The sequence below is a fragment of the Symphodus melops genome, assembly GCF_947650265.1.
Source record: "Symphodus melops genome assembly, chromosome: 19".
Classification (NCBI taxonomy): Eukaryota; Metazoa; Chordata; class Actinopteri; order Labriformes; family Labridae; genus Symphodus; species Symphodus melops.
In genome coordinates, this window is record NC_136709.1 from 2,973,754 (window position 1) to 2,992,456 (window position 18,703).

Here is an 18,703-nt window from a genome sequence, read left to right on the forward strand (position 1 = left end):
ACGCTGTGTTTAATCCGCTCATTTCTCCCCACTCTGAGAAGCTGGGCATATACAATTGTCTCACTGTGCTTCAGTGAACACAGACCATCTGTCCATCAAAAGCTTTCAAACATGAGCAGTCTGCCCAGTTTAAATGTCCCACTTTCTCTCCGTCTGGCACACCTGATGTTATTTCCCCTCCTCCTCCTGCCCCTCTCGGTGTCTCTCTCCACCTGGCACCAGTGTTTCCTCGCGGTGTTCGTGTGTGCCGGCCACTTCTCTTCCTTTCATTCTTTATCTCTCACTTTGTCAATGCCGACTGCTGGCAGCATAACCAGACCTCCTCTGATCCTCTAAATCCACTTGTAACCTCCTACACCTGATAACGCGCACCTCTCTTTTTTGGCTTTATGTTCTTATTTCCTCGCACCTTCAATGCCTCCAGGTTATGAGACCAGTTTTAAAATTAAGCACGCAAAATATACAGCTCCGTATTGTTCATATCTAAAAGGTTTGATTGACGAGTTCTCTCTTCGGTGCCCCTCTGCAGGAGTCTCAGGTGACGTGCTTCGTGGAGTCTTGTCCACCGGTGGAGTGCAAAAAGCCCGTCAAGCTAAAAGGCTCCTGCTGCCCGATGTGCCTCCCACATCAACATGTTGCTACGCAGCAAAAAACAGCCCACCACGAATAACCCTCAGGACTCCCAGACAAACACACTTTTGTGGACATCCAGAGAGGATGAGACTCATGAAGGTGTGCTCATCCACAGCCACCAGCAGCCTCCACAGACCCAACAGCCTCACTTTTTGTTTTGTTATTTTTTGAATTTTCCTGCTTTGATCAGGGGAGGGTGGGGGATCTTATTATTCACATTGGATTGTTGCCCACCTGGGCAAACAGCCTGATGCAGGGTTGGATCGTCAACCAGCCACCAATCACTAAATGGATTTATATCTGAACCATGGGGATGGACTGACGAGTGAATAGGCGGACTTTAAATAAGAGGAACAAACCTCTCCTTGCTCGGAGTCAACTGAGGCTCCTGAAGTGAAACAGCCACCTGGTTTGCTCTCCTGCGATTAACTCTTGTCGACAGAGCCCAGGGCCACACGCCGTCAACAAGCAGGAAAGGGAAGTATACTGAAAAGGCGGCAGCCATTTGTTGTCTCACAAAATTTCTCAGGTTAGAGATGCCGAAAACTGGTGCTATTTTTCCCCTTTTTATTATGAATTAATCACTAAATACAAACCTTCAAAGTATTGTCTTTTGTATGCCAAGCAAACTATATACACTCAGTATATGCCTTTTATGATAAATCACAACTGAGAGGAGGGTTTCCTTTAAAAAAAAAAAAAAAGAGAGAGAGAGAGACTTTTTATTAATAGATGTACTTCATCTTTCAATCCACGGTGCTTGATGTCATGTTATGAAAATGTATTTCCGTTTCTTTCCTCCCTTTTTGTATACAAATGCTTACATATGAAGATAATGTGAAGCCCTACACAAATGTTTGTGATGCAAAAGAGATGTCTACTGATTCCTGCTCCTCTCTCCGTGGACGACTTGTTAGTCAACTTGTGCATCGTCTCTGCTGGCGTGTCCTGAACTTGAGTGAGGTGGAGCCGCGCAGCGCTCCCCATTGCAGGACTCAAACCGGCTTCTTGCACTGTTTGTGCTCCTTTTTCAAGTTTCATTTTGCTTTCAGAAAGCAGTGAAAGATTCACCTTTTTTTTTACCACTGTAATGTTCTCAATTTTGTCCCAGTATTTTGTTTAGTCTCGTAAAGCCAAATGTATGGATTATTACTTCAAAACCAACATAGCAGCACGTCTATCTATGAAACTATGTATGAATGTTGCATTGAGGTCAGGATTCAGCCTTTGGTACTGCTCGCTCTACCACAGCAGTATTCTCCTTCAGGCCTGCTCACAGATTCTTGTTTTTATTCATGTTTAGTCTTCATTGTACAGGATGCACACAACTGAAGGATCGTTACCGTAACTCTCTTCTTCTGCAGCTCTCTCGCTTCACCGTAGACGAGGACATGCTTGCATGCATTCCTTTATCATGGATCCACTTTGTTTTCCCCTCTTCCCTCTTTAAGTTTTTGCCCGTGTGTGTACAGAGTTTGGATATTTCCAAACAGTTCAGGAATGCACTCCTTGCTCATGTTAAAGATTTTGAGAGCGGGGTGACGTCTTTTAGCAGAGCATGTGTGCGGCGCTCTGAACCTCATTCCACTGTAATGGAAGCCATATGAGAGGGGGAGCAAGGGTAAGGCAGGGGGAGGGGTTCTGATGATCAGGATACAGTGTCAATCAACGCAAAGCTCCACCATCTTGCTGTCGCGAGGCAGATTTACTCCCCTGATTCATGTGTTTTATGTGCAGGGACAAATGCCACTCATTACACCCCGTGCACTGTGTGTTACATGAGTCACATTTATGTTTCCTGTTTTGCTTTGCTTCTAATTACAGTGAAGCAGCTGCAGCGCTCCTTTCCATTGTTTTCTTTATGTGGTAACGTCCTGAGCGAGCATCTGTCACTAAATAGAAATAAGACTCTCCGGAAAGTTCTGTTCAGATTCCTGATGGATTACGGAGCTGGCAGTCACACTGGTAAATTGGTATCATATCAAGTGTGTAAATGCATGCGACAGGGTCTACGTCGAACTGTGTTTACTTCCTGATTGAGAGTTCTAAAACAACACGTGTGTACACTTCCTAGTCACTTCCTGCTATGTGTGTCTGCTTTACTGTTTTCAGTATTTTTATATATTTTCATAAACTTTGTGTATGAATGAGTGTGTGTAAAGGCTTAAATGTACTTTGGCAAATGTCCCAATGTTTGGCTTGTCAAAGCACTGTGAGCATATTCATATATCGGTTTTATTAGTTCCTTGTTCTTTTTTATTTTTCTAATAGTTCCCTCTCTTTTTATTCCCACCTTAAAGTGTCATTGGAATGCACTGCTCTGCAAGACTGAACATGCTTTACCTCCACTGTTCCCTTCACCAGTGGTCAACGTGGATATTAAAGTACCTATCATGACATTTGTATTGTATGTTTGCCAAAGAATGGTTTGCACTGTAATGTATGCATCTCGACAGTCAAAATAAATCAATAAGCCACCGTTGAAGTACAGTGGGAGCTTCTTCTTCTTCTCAGCTTCTCTGCTCGTCACAACGTTGTAGTTTCTGCGTCTTGAAGAGCGATCACATACATGTGTACATCTTGCTTGTGTTGCTGCTGTTCAGAGGAGGAATATGTTAACAGGGCTGCTGTCTTGGAGGGGTGTAGCTCTGCTTAGGCGACGTACTGCCAAGAACATTGTCATCTGCTTAGACCATCGGAAGCTCAGGCGAGGTCGCTCGCGGACAGGTTTCCAGTAGTAGGTGACCAACTGTGTAAAAAAATAAATCTGATGACAGTAAAAACATTTTTCCCTCTATTCATTTATTTGGCCCATAAAAAGAAGTGTAAATTAGTAATGTTTAGGGCACAATAAGAAGTGCCAAATATTCATGTTTTTTTCTTGGACCTTGTGAATGTGAATTTTAGCTTAGCTAAAAGCTAAAGTCAGCCGATGTGTGCGATGTCAATAAATGCAAGCGGTGTGATGCAAGTAGCTCTTAGCTACTTCAATTTTTTCAAAGTAGCTCTCAGATGAAGAAAGGTTGGAGACCCCTAGACACTAAGCGGGCCCAAAATGGCCACGATTGGCAGTTACAATTGTCCAGAGTTTCCAAGCTCTTAAGTGCACAAGACTTAATCTCAATTCTGGAGTAGCATCCTTCGAAGAACCAATCATTTGTAACCTATGTAGACCTCTCGTGTCAAACTGAAAGAAGTCGTTCTTGTTTACAGTATGACCAACGACCCTCACCCCACCATTTCTGGGGTGGTAAGCATCAGCCGTGTCACTAAGGCAGGTAGCTGTACCGAACTAGCCACCATGACTTGCATAACAAATCTTGAACTATTGTTTTAACTGTATTTAAAGTATAAATTCTTATACAAGTGTAATACTCTGCCTTGTCTCAATCTCGGGCCACAAGTAATGCACCAGATGACTCCTGCGTTGGCCAGGAATAGAAGAAAAGAGGACATACTGTATTTGTTGGCCATATATGGGACAACCTTGATGCAATGCTGTGACGTAATCAGTCTTCCAATGCACAATCTGAAGGATGCAGTCCCTTGAGACAGGTTTGGATTCTTACTTGATAAATGGCCAAACCAGGTCACCAACAAGTCATGCATACTTTCCCATGACTTAACCTTGTTAAAGAGATGTCTATAAATCAGACAGTTTTTTGAAAGGTAGATTCAAGTTAATGTGCACACGTCAATATGAATGATTCAGTGATAGTTTGTTTTTCTTCCTTTCTCAGGGTTGAAGGGAAGCTTCGTCCCTTTTTTTTTAGAAAGTATCTCAACAATGCTGATTAGTTTTGAACTTTTTTTGGCGTTGTGCGCCGCGAATCAGCTTGCAGAAAAAAGGACAGAGCCTGAAACTTTCAGTGTAATGTATTTTGCAACAATTTTTAGAGCTAAAATAAAAATACTCATTCATGCAAAGAAGGCAAGTGTAAGCTGCAGGGAAGCACATACATTGAGACACATTGTAGGTCTTGTTCTCCTTTGTGTGCCAATCTGCTGCTGGTTAAGTTTTCACATGAGGAACAACACAATCTAAAGCGTGTATCTAAACAGAAAGCAGCTGTGAAGTCTGGGGGAAAGATGTTTGTCATATGAGTAATATAAGTGACTGAAGAGGCCTGGGAGCCTTAATGATGAGCAGTTATGCATGCTTCAGACTAATGGTCATATGTGTTATTTGCACAACCCAGATTCTGATTTTACACCTTCAATTATGCAATTGAAGTCACTTTGGAACTTCTTTCCTATAAACATTTAAGCAGAAGTGTAAACTTGACAAAACACAAGCGTTCCCCTTTGTCCCTGCTTCCACTTATCTCCATCCCAGGACTTTTTTTTTTTTTTTTCCTTCCGTCTTGTCCCTCCCTCGATCCTCTTCACGTCTCCCTGCAGACTCCGCGCTGGCAGCTGGGCGGTGAGTGGTCCGACTCCTCTGGAAAGAAATCTGGACCAGGAAATGAGGTTTCCAGTGGCTGCACAGATAAAAGAGCCTTCATCTTGTAGCTAGGCAGGAAAAGACATTATCACCCTGACAACAAGGGAACTACCTTAGTTTAGAGTACTATGTCTATTCCTGTGAGATACGACCATGAACACACACACACACACACACACACACACAAAGTTCCTCTAGATTGTTCCCATATCTGCCACAGATTTCCCTTACTGACAACAGGCTGTGCTTTGAGTGCAACATCCTCTGTTTACTTAGGAGAGCAATAGACGATTTGATTATGTGAGTAAGGAAGTGATATATGTGTCTAGAGCTACATGTACGCAGGCAACCCAGCTCACCGAGATCCAGACCTGCTCCACTACATCCACTACTTTCAGATCCTAAAGCAGGCTGCAGAATGAGACAGAACATTGGGGGGGGGGGCTTCGTAGTGTTTTCAGGAGACAAGCCTGCAGCTGCACAGTCCTGGCTCCCCATCAAGCCTCTCACTTCCCACTCATCACATACTGGAATTTCATTTAGGCAATTGGCTCTCTGCATTGCACCTCTCACTCGCCAAGGAGGAGAATTCTTTCCCCTCGCTAATGGAACGTCATTCTCATTTCCAGAGCGAGGCGGATGAAAGAGAGGGAAGCGGCGTCCTGCTGGGGGAAAACAGGTTTCGCATCCCGGGACTCAAAGGACTGCAGCGACGGCTTGTCACCCCCAGCAGGTGGGAAATGTCATGAGATGGCTCCCTGCGAGTGTTTTTTGGCTCTGACAGACAGCCCACTGAGTTTACAATGCAGGTGTTTTTACAGGCACTAACTGTTCATGTGAAGCCACTTGAGAAGCTGATTGTTTGTTCTGCTGAGAATAATGAGAGATTAAATCAACCAGGATTAAAATAACGTTTTTCTCAAAGTTATTCAAACAACATTCAATCTAGTGGTAAGTGCACACGCCCCATGTATGGAAGCTGTAGTCCTCCAAGGGCCGATTCGAATCTGATCTGTGGTTCCTTTCACACACATCGTTTCCTCTCCTCAATTTCTGACTCTTATCAACTGTCCTGTCTCCAAATAAAGGCATAAAAAAGCCCAGAAAAAAAAAAAATCCTGACAGTTGCACAAGAAAGTAACCGAATACAGTAGTCGTACAAAAACTTTTATAGGGTCATCCTGGATGAGATACGCTTTCTTGTGTTTTTTAGATACAACAATAGGTAATAAAATGTTCCCACGCGTCTTTAAAGTCTTGGAAAACAATTTTCCAGTCGTGAAAACCATACGGAAAATCGGAAAAAAAGCGAAATGTACTCAAATTCAACATTCTTCTATTTCCCTTTGGACCTAAACAGAGCGGAGAGGAAATTTAACATCGGACAATCTCTTGAAGGATGATCATGAACACAACACTTGTGAATAGTTCATGTCAACACTGAGGTGATTGTGAAGAGGAGGGCAGACTTCACCGTTAACGGTCATGTCATCCTCTGTGGTCTGTCTCAGTCTTTCATTGAGACACTCTTTGGGTTTTGATCTGCTGGTCTCACAGCCTCTCAGTTAAAGACAGGAACAGTCTGAACAGTATCAGTGTGAAACAAAGACATCTGAATTGTTTTCAGAACCAACAGATCCTCTGACAGGCTGTTTTCAGTTTCAGGTTGTTTATTTATAAGTTAGTTTTTCAGAAGGTGCAGAGAGCGGCGACATATTACTTCCCATCTTTTTAAATTTTTTTTGTCCTTTTAGGTTTGAGACACTCCATACAGACGTTAAGTGTTTTTTTTTCTGTTCCTTGTCTTGTTATTTTTCAGTTCGTCATTTCCAGTTTTATTTTGAAGCTTACCCTTGTCTCTTGTCTTCCAGGTCCTGCTCCTTATGCTTCACACAATGTGACAGCCCCGCCCTGATTACTCTCACCTGCATGTGCTGCGTTCATGTGCAGCTCGGGTTGTTTAATTGTCAGAGTTGGCTTGTTGCACGTGTGTTCAGTTCAGACAGTCGGAATGTCCTAACAAGCGTTGATGCTACTGTGAAGAAGTGTGAATGTCTCTAAGTTATATCTGAGAATGCAAAACAAGGAATCATAAAAAAATCATCCTCACATTGAAAAAACATATTTTGACCCCCATGTGATGACGATTCTGACATCACGTTGATATTTCCAACACCTCATTTTTTTGCAACTAGTAAACTATTTATTTATTTATGTGTGACACCACATGCACGCAGCAATCATCCTTATGTGCCTTCCCTCCTGCATGTTGCCAGTTCATCGTGTGTTGCTCTTCGTGTGTGTCTTTACCTACATTTTTGATCCGGCCTTTTTCGCCTGCTCCTTTGGATTTGTTTGCTCTGGCTTTTTGGATTGACTTTGAATAAAACAGCCTTTTAGTACTCGTGTATTATACTTGTGTGAGTCTGCATCTGAATCAGGTTTTGAGTGTGTGTCTTTGTGTCAGTTTGTTCTTTATCTTTTGAGGGGAGTTTATGTAAATAAAGCTCTGAAATCTTTGTTTTTATCTCCATGTTTTTAGCCTCAGTTTGCTTAGGGTGGAGGCTTTAACAACAGCCTTTCAAAACCACCTTTATGATTTGTGTGCAGATGTAGAATGAATTTTATCCCTCAGATGAGGAGAGGCAATATTGTGCTTCAGTTTGACATGAATGTGATTGGTCTCAGAGTTGCCTACTATATTCGACCAGGCTGTCTAACACCTCCATATGCATTATTAGCTTTTGCAAAGTTTAGCACTGATTTCATTGTGATTTCAACTGGAGCCTGTGACGACTCATCTGTAATTGAGTCTGTATTATTCTTTATGTTAATTTTTCTAACATTTTCTAACATCTGTATTTAGTGAGATTTTCTGCTTGTATTTAAGGTTCAGCACTGAATGGTTTAGAAATGTCTGAACAGTAGCTTGCAGCAGGTGTGTGTATTTAGACATTTTTCAGCTACTTCGTTCCTCTCCACTCGGTGATGTCGCTCCCAGCTCTTTGTTTGTGCCCCATATTCAAATACCAAAACTCTTTTCTCAGACGACCTGATTTAGCCATTATTCATGAATACCTTCACTGTTGATTAGAAAAAAACAAGTCAACAGATGAGAGGAAGTTATACGCCTTTAACGTCATAGAGTACAGTTATGATCATGCTGAATGTGTAGGCGATAGAAAATCAAGCTAATCTTATGACTGCCTCACTGAGAGACGCCTGACGGGCAGGGTTGTGTCTGTGTGCGAGCGGCTGACTGGCTGACGGATGGGCTCACTTTTTGATTGGCCTGCATTCCTCAGAGGACACCAGCAGGGTACAGTCTGACCCAGCATGATAATCCCCCTGCCAGGACCTCTAATCAGTTCTCCTCCTCCTCGCGGCCTGAAATGGGTCAGTTTTGAGGGAAGCCAACCTGACATGCTGAGGGAATGTATGCTCACTCGCACACAAGCAAAAAAATTAAAAAAACAGCCACCACTGAGCCAAAACGAGTTATCTGTCTGCCAAACATTCATAGCTTCCTTAATGAAAGGTATCTCAGGCTGGGTTAATCATCTTGGCTGACAGGTTGGAAAATCTGACTTTGAGGTGTTTGAAAAGTGCCTCGCTATAACCAACACAGATAACTTGATGCTTTGGATACAAGAGTAAATGAAAACATGTAAACGGAGGTTTTAATGTGGGGAATTCAACTCAATATGATGGAGCAGCTAAAACTGCAGCTGCGAGCCAAACGCTGTCAACACGATAGGATTAATATCAGACAATAAAGATGATGTATGAGGATGTTCGCCTGAGGTAACATTTTCTAAAGGAGTTCATCAGCTCTGAGTCTTTTTTAATACAGTGTCATGTTCGTCTTTGAAGTTTAGTCCAGTTTAGGGTCAAATACAGACTTTTTGGAGAAAAGCAGACAGTAAGTATCTAGAATCTGTTAATGTTAGTTATTTATATTTCCTGTTTTATTTAGTCTTTTCCTTCTTTGTGTTTCTGAACTCCATGTAACCTCTCTTGCCCATGTTGTACTGTTTTATTCCTGAGTTTAATTTTCCTGTTTTATTTTGTAGTTCTTGGCCCTGATGTGTCTTGTCTAAGTTTCACTTTGTGTTTCCCACCCGGATGGTCTTCACCTGTGTCTGATTACCTCATTGTGCATAAATGCTGCATTCATGTGCTGCTCGGGTGGTCCATGTTTCCGAGTTGGGAAGTCGTTCTTCCGACTTCAGTGGGTTCATGTGATTTCAGTTCGGAGAGTCGGACTGTTCTCGCAACAGAACAAAAAAGTGTTGATGCTACGAAGAAGATCAGTGAAATTAGAACCTGAATTAATGAAAAGTAACTTAACCTTAATAATACATTTTGCTCCCATTTAATGGCGACTGAAGTCAAGTCAGGAAGTTGGACACGTAATTCTTTTCCGGGTTTTTGAGTGGTTCCAACTTGAGCAGGCTTCATTTGCATTTTACAACTCGGAAACTAATTTTTCCGATGTGTCTCTGTGTGCCTGTCTTATTCTGTCAGTTCATTAGGTCAGTCGCTACAGTACATGTTACATTTGTGTATTCCCGGTTAATCGCCTTTTTATTTTTTTTAGTTGGACTATTGACAGTTTGTGATGTTTCAGCAGATGTGTCATATTACAGCTACCTCAGTTTGCCTTAGCTTAATCACTAAATGTCAAACCAATGAAAAATGAATTAACAGAGTTTCGTCTTTTACCATTTGAATCCTGTTGGGCCACACTGTGCCAACACAAACAGACAGTGGGTGCCAGGCGGTGTCGGATGACAAACTGTCTGACTGCTTGTAAAAGGCAGCACACATAAGTCAAGTCATACTCTCGTCCAGATTTCACAGGTTATTGCTGTTTTTGTCTCATTTCCAATTCAACTGTTTAGTGTTTATTAGGTTTCCTATGAACCATCAGACCACACTAATGTAGCTCCAGGTCCACTCAGTTCATATTCACAGTCCACAGGGCGAGAGGACCTCCAGTTCTCACTCTCACTATATTCTTATATTTATCTAACACATCTGAATGTGTGAGGAGACACTCCTTCTGTTTAACTAAAGTAAGCATCATGTTTGGTGACAAATGGCTGATAGCTAGTTAAGTATAAACACATTAGCATGAAAAAAAGCATCCTTTCCTGTGCTTTTAAACCTCAGGTCACAACTACCAATTCACCTGCTTTCACAAACTGATGACTGATGACTCTATGTAAGGTGACCATCAGCATACACGTTTATAATGTACTGATGATGCAGTGGGAGCCTGTTGAGATTACCTAAGGACACATCTGTCATGTAGCTACGGTAGCTGGGTATTGAACCCCCGACCGTCCAGTTAGGAGATGACTGACTTGACCAATGGAGCCTCAGTCGCCCCATACTGTTTACAAGAAGTGGATGTTGCCTCTTGACTTCAGAAGTGACCCCAAGACAGAAGTCAGCTTAGACCAGCATGGGACAAAGAAAGCTCTGAATGTATGCTCCACAGACAAAGCCTCAGTGACTTTAATGATTGATTTATTTTATTTTTTCTAAATCAAGCATGTTTATTTCTGACATTTTGGAATGGGTGTGTATGTGATTTCCTGGGCAGAAAGTCTCATTTTTTTTACACTGGAGGTGATTGCCACACTTAGTCTGCTCTACTTTTTCATAATTCCAAATGGTAATATTTCTTCATCACTGCATGATGTTTTTAGTAAACTATGGAACCATTTAGAGTAAACAAGATAAAAGAGCAGGGACTTTAAAGCTTACTGTCATTCAAGAGTCATTCAGACAACAACCTAAAGAAATGTCTTAATCAGCATTTTCCTTTACTTTCAAACACTCCGCTCTCTGCTCATCATTTTCTTCTGATAAATCGAGTCTGTTTTTGTAGAGTTTATTCTCGTATCTCAGTTATCATCACAGGTTCAATGGATGCAACACAAGCACGTCTTCTTTTTTAAAGCGACAATTTCCTCTAACCTACATCAAACTGATCCACACACATCCACATGTAAATTATAAAACAGAGCAGTAAAATGTCTTTACATTCAGATGAACATGGAACATATCATTATCAAAATATGATCAAGAAAAATGTTCATGTTAGCTCTAAAAAACCGAAGAAGGTGTGGGTCCAAAGGTTGTGTCTCACAATACAATATTTAGTTTTCATTGATGTGTTTACTCCTCAGAACTAGAAAGTGTAGAGTCCGGACGAGTCAGACAAAATACTGTACATGCAGAAAATCTTCAAACAACATCTGATGAATGTCCTGCTGTCGCTAAACAATACACACACACACACACACACACACACACACACACACACACACACACACACACAGAGAGAGGTGAACAAACACATATTTAGTGTGCAGTCTCATCTCTGCTCAGACTGGATGTATAAAGTGTCGAGCGGAACAATATGTCAGTGTTACAATAAAAGCCTTCAACAGTGATGACTCTTATGAGAATGAATCACACACTAATTGTGGTATAGGAGTCAAACAGTGACTTCATTATCAAATACCAGATGTGTAGATGAGTATGCTCACATGTGGTTAAAAATACCCGTCATGGACGGCGCCGAGGATCTGCTTTGAGTAAATTTACCCTCCAAGGAGACCCCTCTGAATCACTGCGGCGCCAAAGACAGTGCCACCTTGTTGTAGCATGTCCTATTTGGAAAGAGCCTCAGGGCTGCAGGGTCTGTAAACCATCACATTAAAATAGTCTTTTGCTAGGTGTCATCTCTCCGTAGATAAGAGGATGCTCATATATTACCTGGTGATGCCCTCACTTCTGACCAGATGGGACGGACTCACGTCAGCAGAGAAGCTTCTTCTTGTGAGAAAGATGAACTCACATCGCTCCAAACTAGCACTCATTAACCATGGTTTCATAATCACACAGAATTTTAAAGCATCACTGATCAATATTTTTTACTACTTAGGCATTACAGATTTGAAAAATTTTATTTATCCCACAACAATGATATTTACTGCAGCAAAGAGCACACAGTGCACAGACAATAATTAAAGAGCAGAAACTCTGTTGCATTTGTTACAAATGAAGTATGAATATTCACAGTTGTATAGAAAATACAATCATGCACGTGGAGCAGATGAGACTCAGTTTGTAAAGTTGTAGTCTCTCAACAGGAAGGTCGAGGGTTCAATCCCCAGCTCCTGCAGCAACATGTCTGATGTGTCCTTGTTAAGACACTCTGAATTTCTTGCTGCTTTGTCGACAGTGTATAACTGGGATTAGAACCCTCTGATAGTCTCACTACATAAGCAACCTCTGCCAACAGTGTGGGAATGTGTAGGTGTGACCTGCTGTGTAAAAGCAGTAAAAGTTTACCATAAGAGTTGAACATGTTATTGCAATTAGTAAATATAATATACAGTGTTAGAAGAAACAAGGCAGTAATCTCAGAAAATTCAGTAAATTCAGTATCTCGCCTTCACACAGCACGGGTGAAGCAACTGAAAGAGCTGCTTTTTATGAACCATGCATCATTCATCCTCCTATCTCCCACTACTTTCACAGGACTATGGAGGAAGCCTAGAATAAATCTGGCCTTCACCACTAGTTTGTTCATTCTGTTCCTGTCTGCAGCCGTGGCTTCTAATGGGGGGGGGGGGGGGGGGGGGATGATGCCGCCACAGAGTTATAAATAGTCAATGTAAGACCAATCTTCATGAAGAAGATGGTGCTTAAAGTGATAAAACAGCAACAACAAAAAAAAAGATTACATAACCCTGTCGTTCATCTGTCTTTATGCATCACCGACATCATGCAAATGGGAAAACCTGCAACTGCAAGTGAAGCCTCACAGGAGAGGCCCGGCACTCCTAGTGGGAAGACAAAGGAGCGAAGGAACAGGAGCCTTTGGCTTGACTTAGTGATTGTATTTTGTCTGTTTCTGTTCCTCAGAGTAGCTCCATAGAAGTCACAAAAATCTGTCAAATCTGTCTAATGAACACCAACATGTGGTTGATTCTATCTCATCATGTATCCCCACTCAGGCCTTGCTAAGACGTAAAAGCTTGTGTCCAGATGTATCAAAAGTGTTGCCTAGATTTCAGCTGAGTCTAACTGCAGTTCACATCTGGCTTTTAAATGTGTTTAAAATGGGTCTCGAGTGAAATATCAATTGATCGAATGATGTGAATTGCGTAATGTAAGTTCTCGAATTCCAGACAGTGTACTAATGTGACGAGAGGCCAAAGATTCAAAATGCTTGATGGTATGTGCACTGTAAAAAAAAAAAATGTAGAATTTACGGTAAAACACTGTCAAATTGCAACAGTCGAAGGACGTAAAATGTAAAAAAGTAAATTGCCAAGATAAATACAGTAAATTACTGTAAATCAAGAAAACATGATATAACTTTGATTTTTACAGTGCTAATATGTTTGGGGTTTGCTGTTAATAGGCCTTCCATTTGCTTTGTTTATTTTCCACAAACATAGGCAACATTATGAAATGAACATATGGTCTGTTTTGCAAAACTTGCGGTAGGATCTACTCATAAGGACAAAAAACACCTGAAGTGTTAAAAAAAACATGACTGCCTCTAATAGCATCCAAACTAAAGATTTTCAAAGCATCTTGTAATTTATGATTCCTCTGTTTTGAAATTGTGCTTTGCTTGACACTATAATGTCTTGAATTTCAAACTGGCCAATCAGCGTGCTGCCAGTTTGCTGATTGCTCCCCTCACCGCGTCAAACCCATAGACTGTAAACCAAAGTACTTCAGACTGGTGTGCCACTGGCTTGTTTTATTCATCGTTGTTCACCAAGATGCATTATCGGCGGGCTGGATTTTAGAGATTGGCTTCATAAACCAGAAGCGGAATATTTTTTGTGACATTGGTAAGTAAATGGAAAGAAATTAATTTCATAGGTTTTTCAGGAGGGTTGCACTGAAGACCACTAGCGTTGCTAGCTAGTGATGGGCAAATGAAGCCCCATGAATCACTGAGGCTTTCCAGCCCATTGCGTCACCAAAAGGCTCACTACTGGAGGCCTCAATGAAACAGTGAATACTGCCATCTGCTGGACAAATTAACATTACAGTCAATGCCATGGCACCATGACCTGAGCTGAAAAGTATGATTTACTTATGTGTGCAGAAACAATAAACAATTGATGTATATAGTATGATCATGTGCAAGAACATGGACAACAACACAGACATGGAGCTCTGTTCTTTATTAAAAATACAGATTACAACATTTAAAGAGTTTGTATTTTTATTCAAAAACACTTGTTGTTGGTGTTTGGTTTCGGGCGGTTTGTTCTTTTTGACAACTCTTTTTTTTTTCATGATACATAAAACAGTTACACATATTTCACATAAACATGTTGTCTTTAACAATGCATAACACTGCTATCAAACTGTGGCTCCCCAGTGACGTCTTTACATAAATGAGTCAAAGTAGTCTAGTTTATGTGACTGAAGAAGATGCACATACTAAATAGGAGTATGTCAGGAGTGACATTTGCAAACAGAATAACACTCTCTCTCTCTCTCTCTCTCTCACACACACACACACACACACACGCACACACAACTTTACACTCACAAACAAGTGTAAAAGTAAAGAAATATATAATATCTCACATCAAATCCCTAACAGTGGGGGGAAATAATCTACAGTACTTCTACCTCTCCTACTGTCCCTCTACTGCTGATCTCATTCTGACAAACCCTCTCAGACTCGCACTAACTCTTCTCTCATGACAAGCGGTGACAACACCCACAGTGTCCGAGGTTTAAAGCGTTTTAAGAGGAAGCGATACAGTGAACGAACCAATCATGTGATCTGTCCAAACCGAGACCTCGTTTGTAATCGGTTACGTCATTTTTGGGAAACAAAAAACCAAAAAAAAACGACATACATACCCATGTCGAATAAATGAAAAAAACAACATACATACCTATGTTGAAAAAATGATAAAAACGACATGCATACCCATGTCGACATTTGAAAAAACTACATACATACCTATGTCAAAAAATGACACAAACAACATATATACCCATGTGGAAATATAAAAAAAACAGCATACATACCTATGTCGAAAAAATGAAAAAAACGACATACATACCCATGTCAAAATATGACAAAAAACAACATACATACCTATGTCGAATAAATGAAAAAAACGACATACATACCTATGTTGAAAAAATTATAACAACGACATGCATACCCATGTCGACATTTGAAAAAACTACATACATACCTATGTCAAAAAATGACACAAACAACATATATACCCATGTGGAAATATGAAAAAAACAACATGTATACCTATGTCCAAAAAAATGGAAACACGACATACATACCCATGTCGAAAACTGAAAAAAAAGACATACATACACATGTCGAAAAACTGAAAAAAACCCACATACATACATATGTTGAAATAGGAAAAAAAGACAAATATACCTGTCGTAAAATGAAATAAAAGACAACATAGATATTTATGTCGAAAAAATGATAAAAAAGAAATAAATACCTATGTCGAAAAAATGAAAGAAACGACATACATACCCATGTCGAAATATGAGAAAAAACAACATACATACCCATGTCGAAAAGTGAACAAAAGACATACATACCTATGTCGAAAAATGAAAAAAAACGACATACATACACATGTCGATTAAATGAAAAAAAAGACATACATACCCATGTTGAAAAATGAAAAAAAGAACATGCATACCTATGTCAAAATATGAAGAAAACGACATATGTCGACCATGTCGAGTAAATGAAAAAAAACACATACATACATATGTTGAAATAGGAAAAAAACGACAAATATACCTATGTCGTAAAATAGGAAAAAAAACGACAAATATACCTATGTCGTAAAATAGGAAAAAAAAAACGACAAATATACCTATGTCGTAAAATGAAAAAAAAACAACATACATACCTGTGTCGAAAAAATGACAAAAAAGACATACATACCTATGTCGAAAAAATGAAAAAAACGACATACATACCCATGTCGAAAAATGAAAAAAAGAACATGCATACCTATGTCAAAATATGAAGAAAACGACATATGTCGACCATGTCGAGTAAATGAAAAAAAACACATACATACATATGTTGAAATAGGAAAAAAACGACAAATATACCTATGTCGTAAAATAGGAAAAAAAACGACAAATATACCTATGTCGTAAAATGAAAAAAAAACAACATACATACCTGTGTCGAAAAAATGACAAAAAAGACATACATACCTATGTCGAAAAAATGAAAAAAACGACATACATACCCATGTCGAAAAATGAAAAAAACGACATATATACCTATGTCCAAAAAATTGAAAACACGACATACATACATTTGTCGAAAAAATGAAAAAAACGACATACATATATACGTCAAAAAATGAGAAAAAAACAACATACAAACCCATGTGAAAATATGAAAAAAACAACAGATATACCTATGTTGAAGAAATTACAAAAACAACATACATACCCATGTCAAAAAAATGAAAAAAACAACATACATACCTGTGTCGAAAAAATGACAAAAACGACATATATACCTATATCGAATAAATGAAAAAAAAGACACATACCCATGTCGAAAAATGAAAAAAAAAAACGACATACATACACATGTTGAAAAATGAAAAAAACGAAATACATACCCATGTCGAAAAATGAAGAAAACAACATACATACCTGTGTCGAAAAATGAAAAATAAAACAACATATATACCTATGTCGGAAAAATGACAAAAACAACATACATACCCATGTCGAAATATGAGAAAAAACAACATACATAACCATGTCGAAAAAATGAAAAAAATGACATACATAGATATGTCAAAAAATAAGAAAAAAACAACATACAAACCCATGTGGAAATATGAAAAAAACAACATATATACCTGTCGAAAAATGAAAAAAACAACATACATACCCATGTCGAAATATGAAAAAAACGACATATATACCTATGTCCAAAAAATTGAAAACACGACATACATACCTTTGTCGAAATAGGAAAAAAACGACAAATATACCTATGTCGTAAAATGAAAAAAAAAAAACATACATACCTATGTCGAAAAAATTTAAAAAAAGACATATATACCCATGTCGAAAAATGAGAAAAAACAACATACATACCCATGTCGAAAAAATGAAAAAAACAACATACATACCTATGTCGAAAAAATGACAAAAACGACATACATACCTCTCTCGAAAAAATGACAAAAACGACATACATACCCACGTTGAAAAATGAAAAAAACAACATGCATACCTATGTCAAAATATGAAGAAAACGACATATATACCCATGTCGAGTAAATGAAAAAAACCACACACATACCCATGTCGAAAAATGAAAAAAAAAACACACACATACCCATGTCGAAAAAAAAGAAAAAAAACGACATACATACCCATGTCGAAATATGAGAAAAAACCACACACATACCCATGTCGAAAAAATGAAAAAAACGACAGACATACCCATGTCGAAAAAATTAAAAAAAACAACATACATACCAATGTCGAGAAATGAGGAAAAACAACATACATACCCACCTCGAAAAAATGAAAAAACGACATACATACCCATGTTGAAAAAATGAAAAAAAACGACATATATACCCATGTCGAAAAATGAAAAAAACGACATACACATCCATGTCGAAAAATTGAAAAATACGACATACATACCCATGTAAAAAAAATGAAAAAAACGACATGCATACCCATGTCGAAAAATGAAAAAAAAAAAACATACATACCTATGTCGGAAAAATGACAAGAACGACATACATACCCATGTCGGAAAATGAGAAAAGACGACATACATACCTATGTTGAAAAAATGAAAAAAACGACATATATACCTTTGTCGAAAAAATTTAAAAAACAACATACATACCCACGTCGAAAAATGAAAAAAAACGACATACATACCTATGTTGAAAAATGAAAAAAACATGCATACCTATTTCAAAATATGAAGAAAACAACATATATACCCATGTCGAAAAAATAAAAAAAAACAACATACTTACCAATGTCGAAAAATGAAAAAAAAGACATGCATACCTATGTCAAAATATGAAGAAAACGACATATATACCCATGTCGAAAAATGAAAAAAAACGACATCCATACCTATGTCGACCCCCCCCCCCCCCCCAAAAAAAAAAACATGCATAGCTATGTCTTGTATCTTGGCAAATGAAGCCCCACGAATCACTGAGGCTTTCCAGCCCATTGCTTCACCAAAAGGTTCACTACTGGAGGCCTCAATGAAACAGTGAATACTGCCATCTGCTGGACAAATTAACATTACAGTCAATGCCATGGCACCATGACCTGAGCTGAAAAGTATGATTCACTTATGTGTGTAGAAACAATAAACAATTGATATGTATATAGTATGATCATGTGTAAGTACATGGACAACAACACAGACACTTCATGTGATGCAATATGACGCTTTTTGCATCACATAAAGAAAACTTTCAAGCAAAGAAAAACACATTTTTCTCGTCTCAGGGCAAAATGATTGGATTCACGACCTTTCAACACTACTAC

General features: G+C 39.1%; 1 protein-coding gene across 1 annotated transcript in view; it reads left to right on the plus strand.

Annotated features, from left to right (window-relative positions):
• pxdn (peroxidasin) overlaps positions 1 to 3,151 on the plus strand; it is a 59,121-nt gene extending 55,970 nt beyond the window's left edge. Inside the window, 1 exon segment of the mRNA XM_079369990.1 lies at positions 530 to 3,151. Coding sequence (XP_079226116.1) covers positions 530 to 670 — 141 coding nt within the window. The 3' untranslated portion in view covers positions 671 to 3,151.
• The last annotated feature ends 15,552 nt before the right edge of the window (positions 3,152 to 18,703 follow it).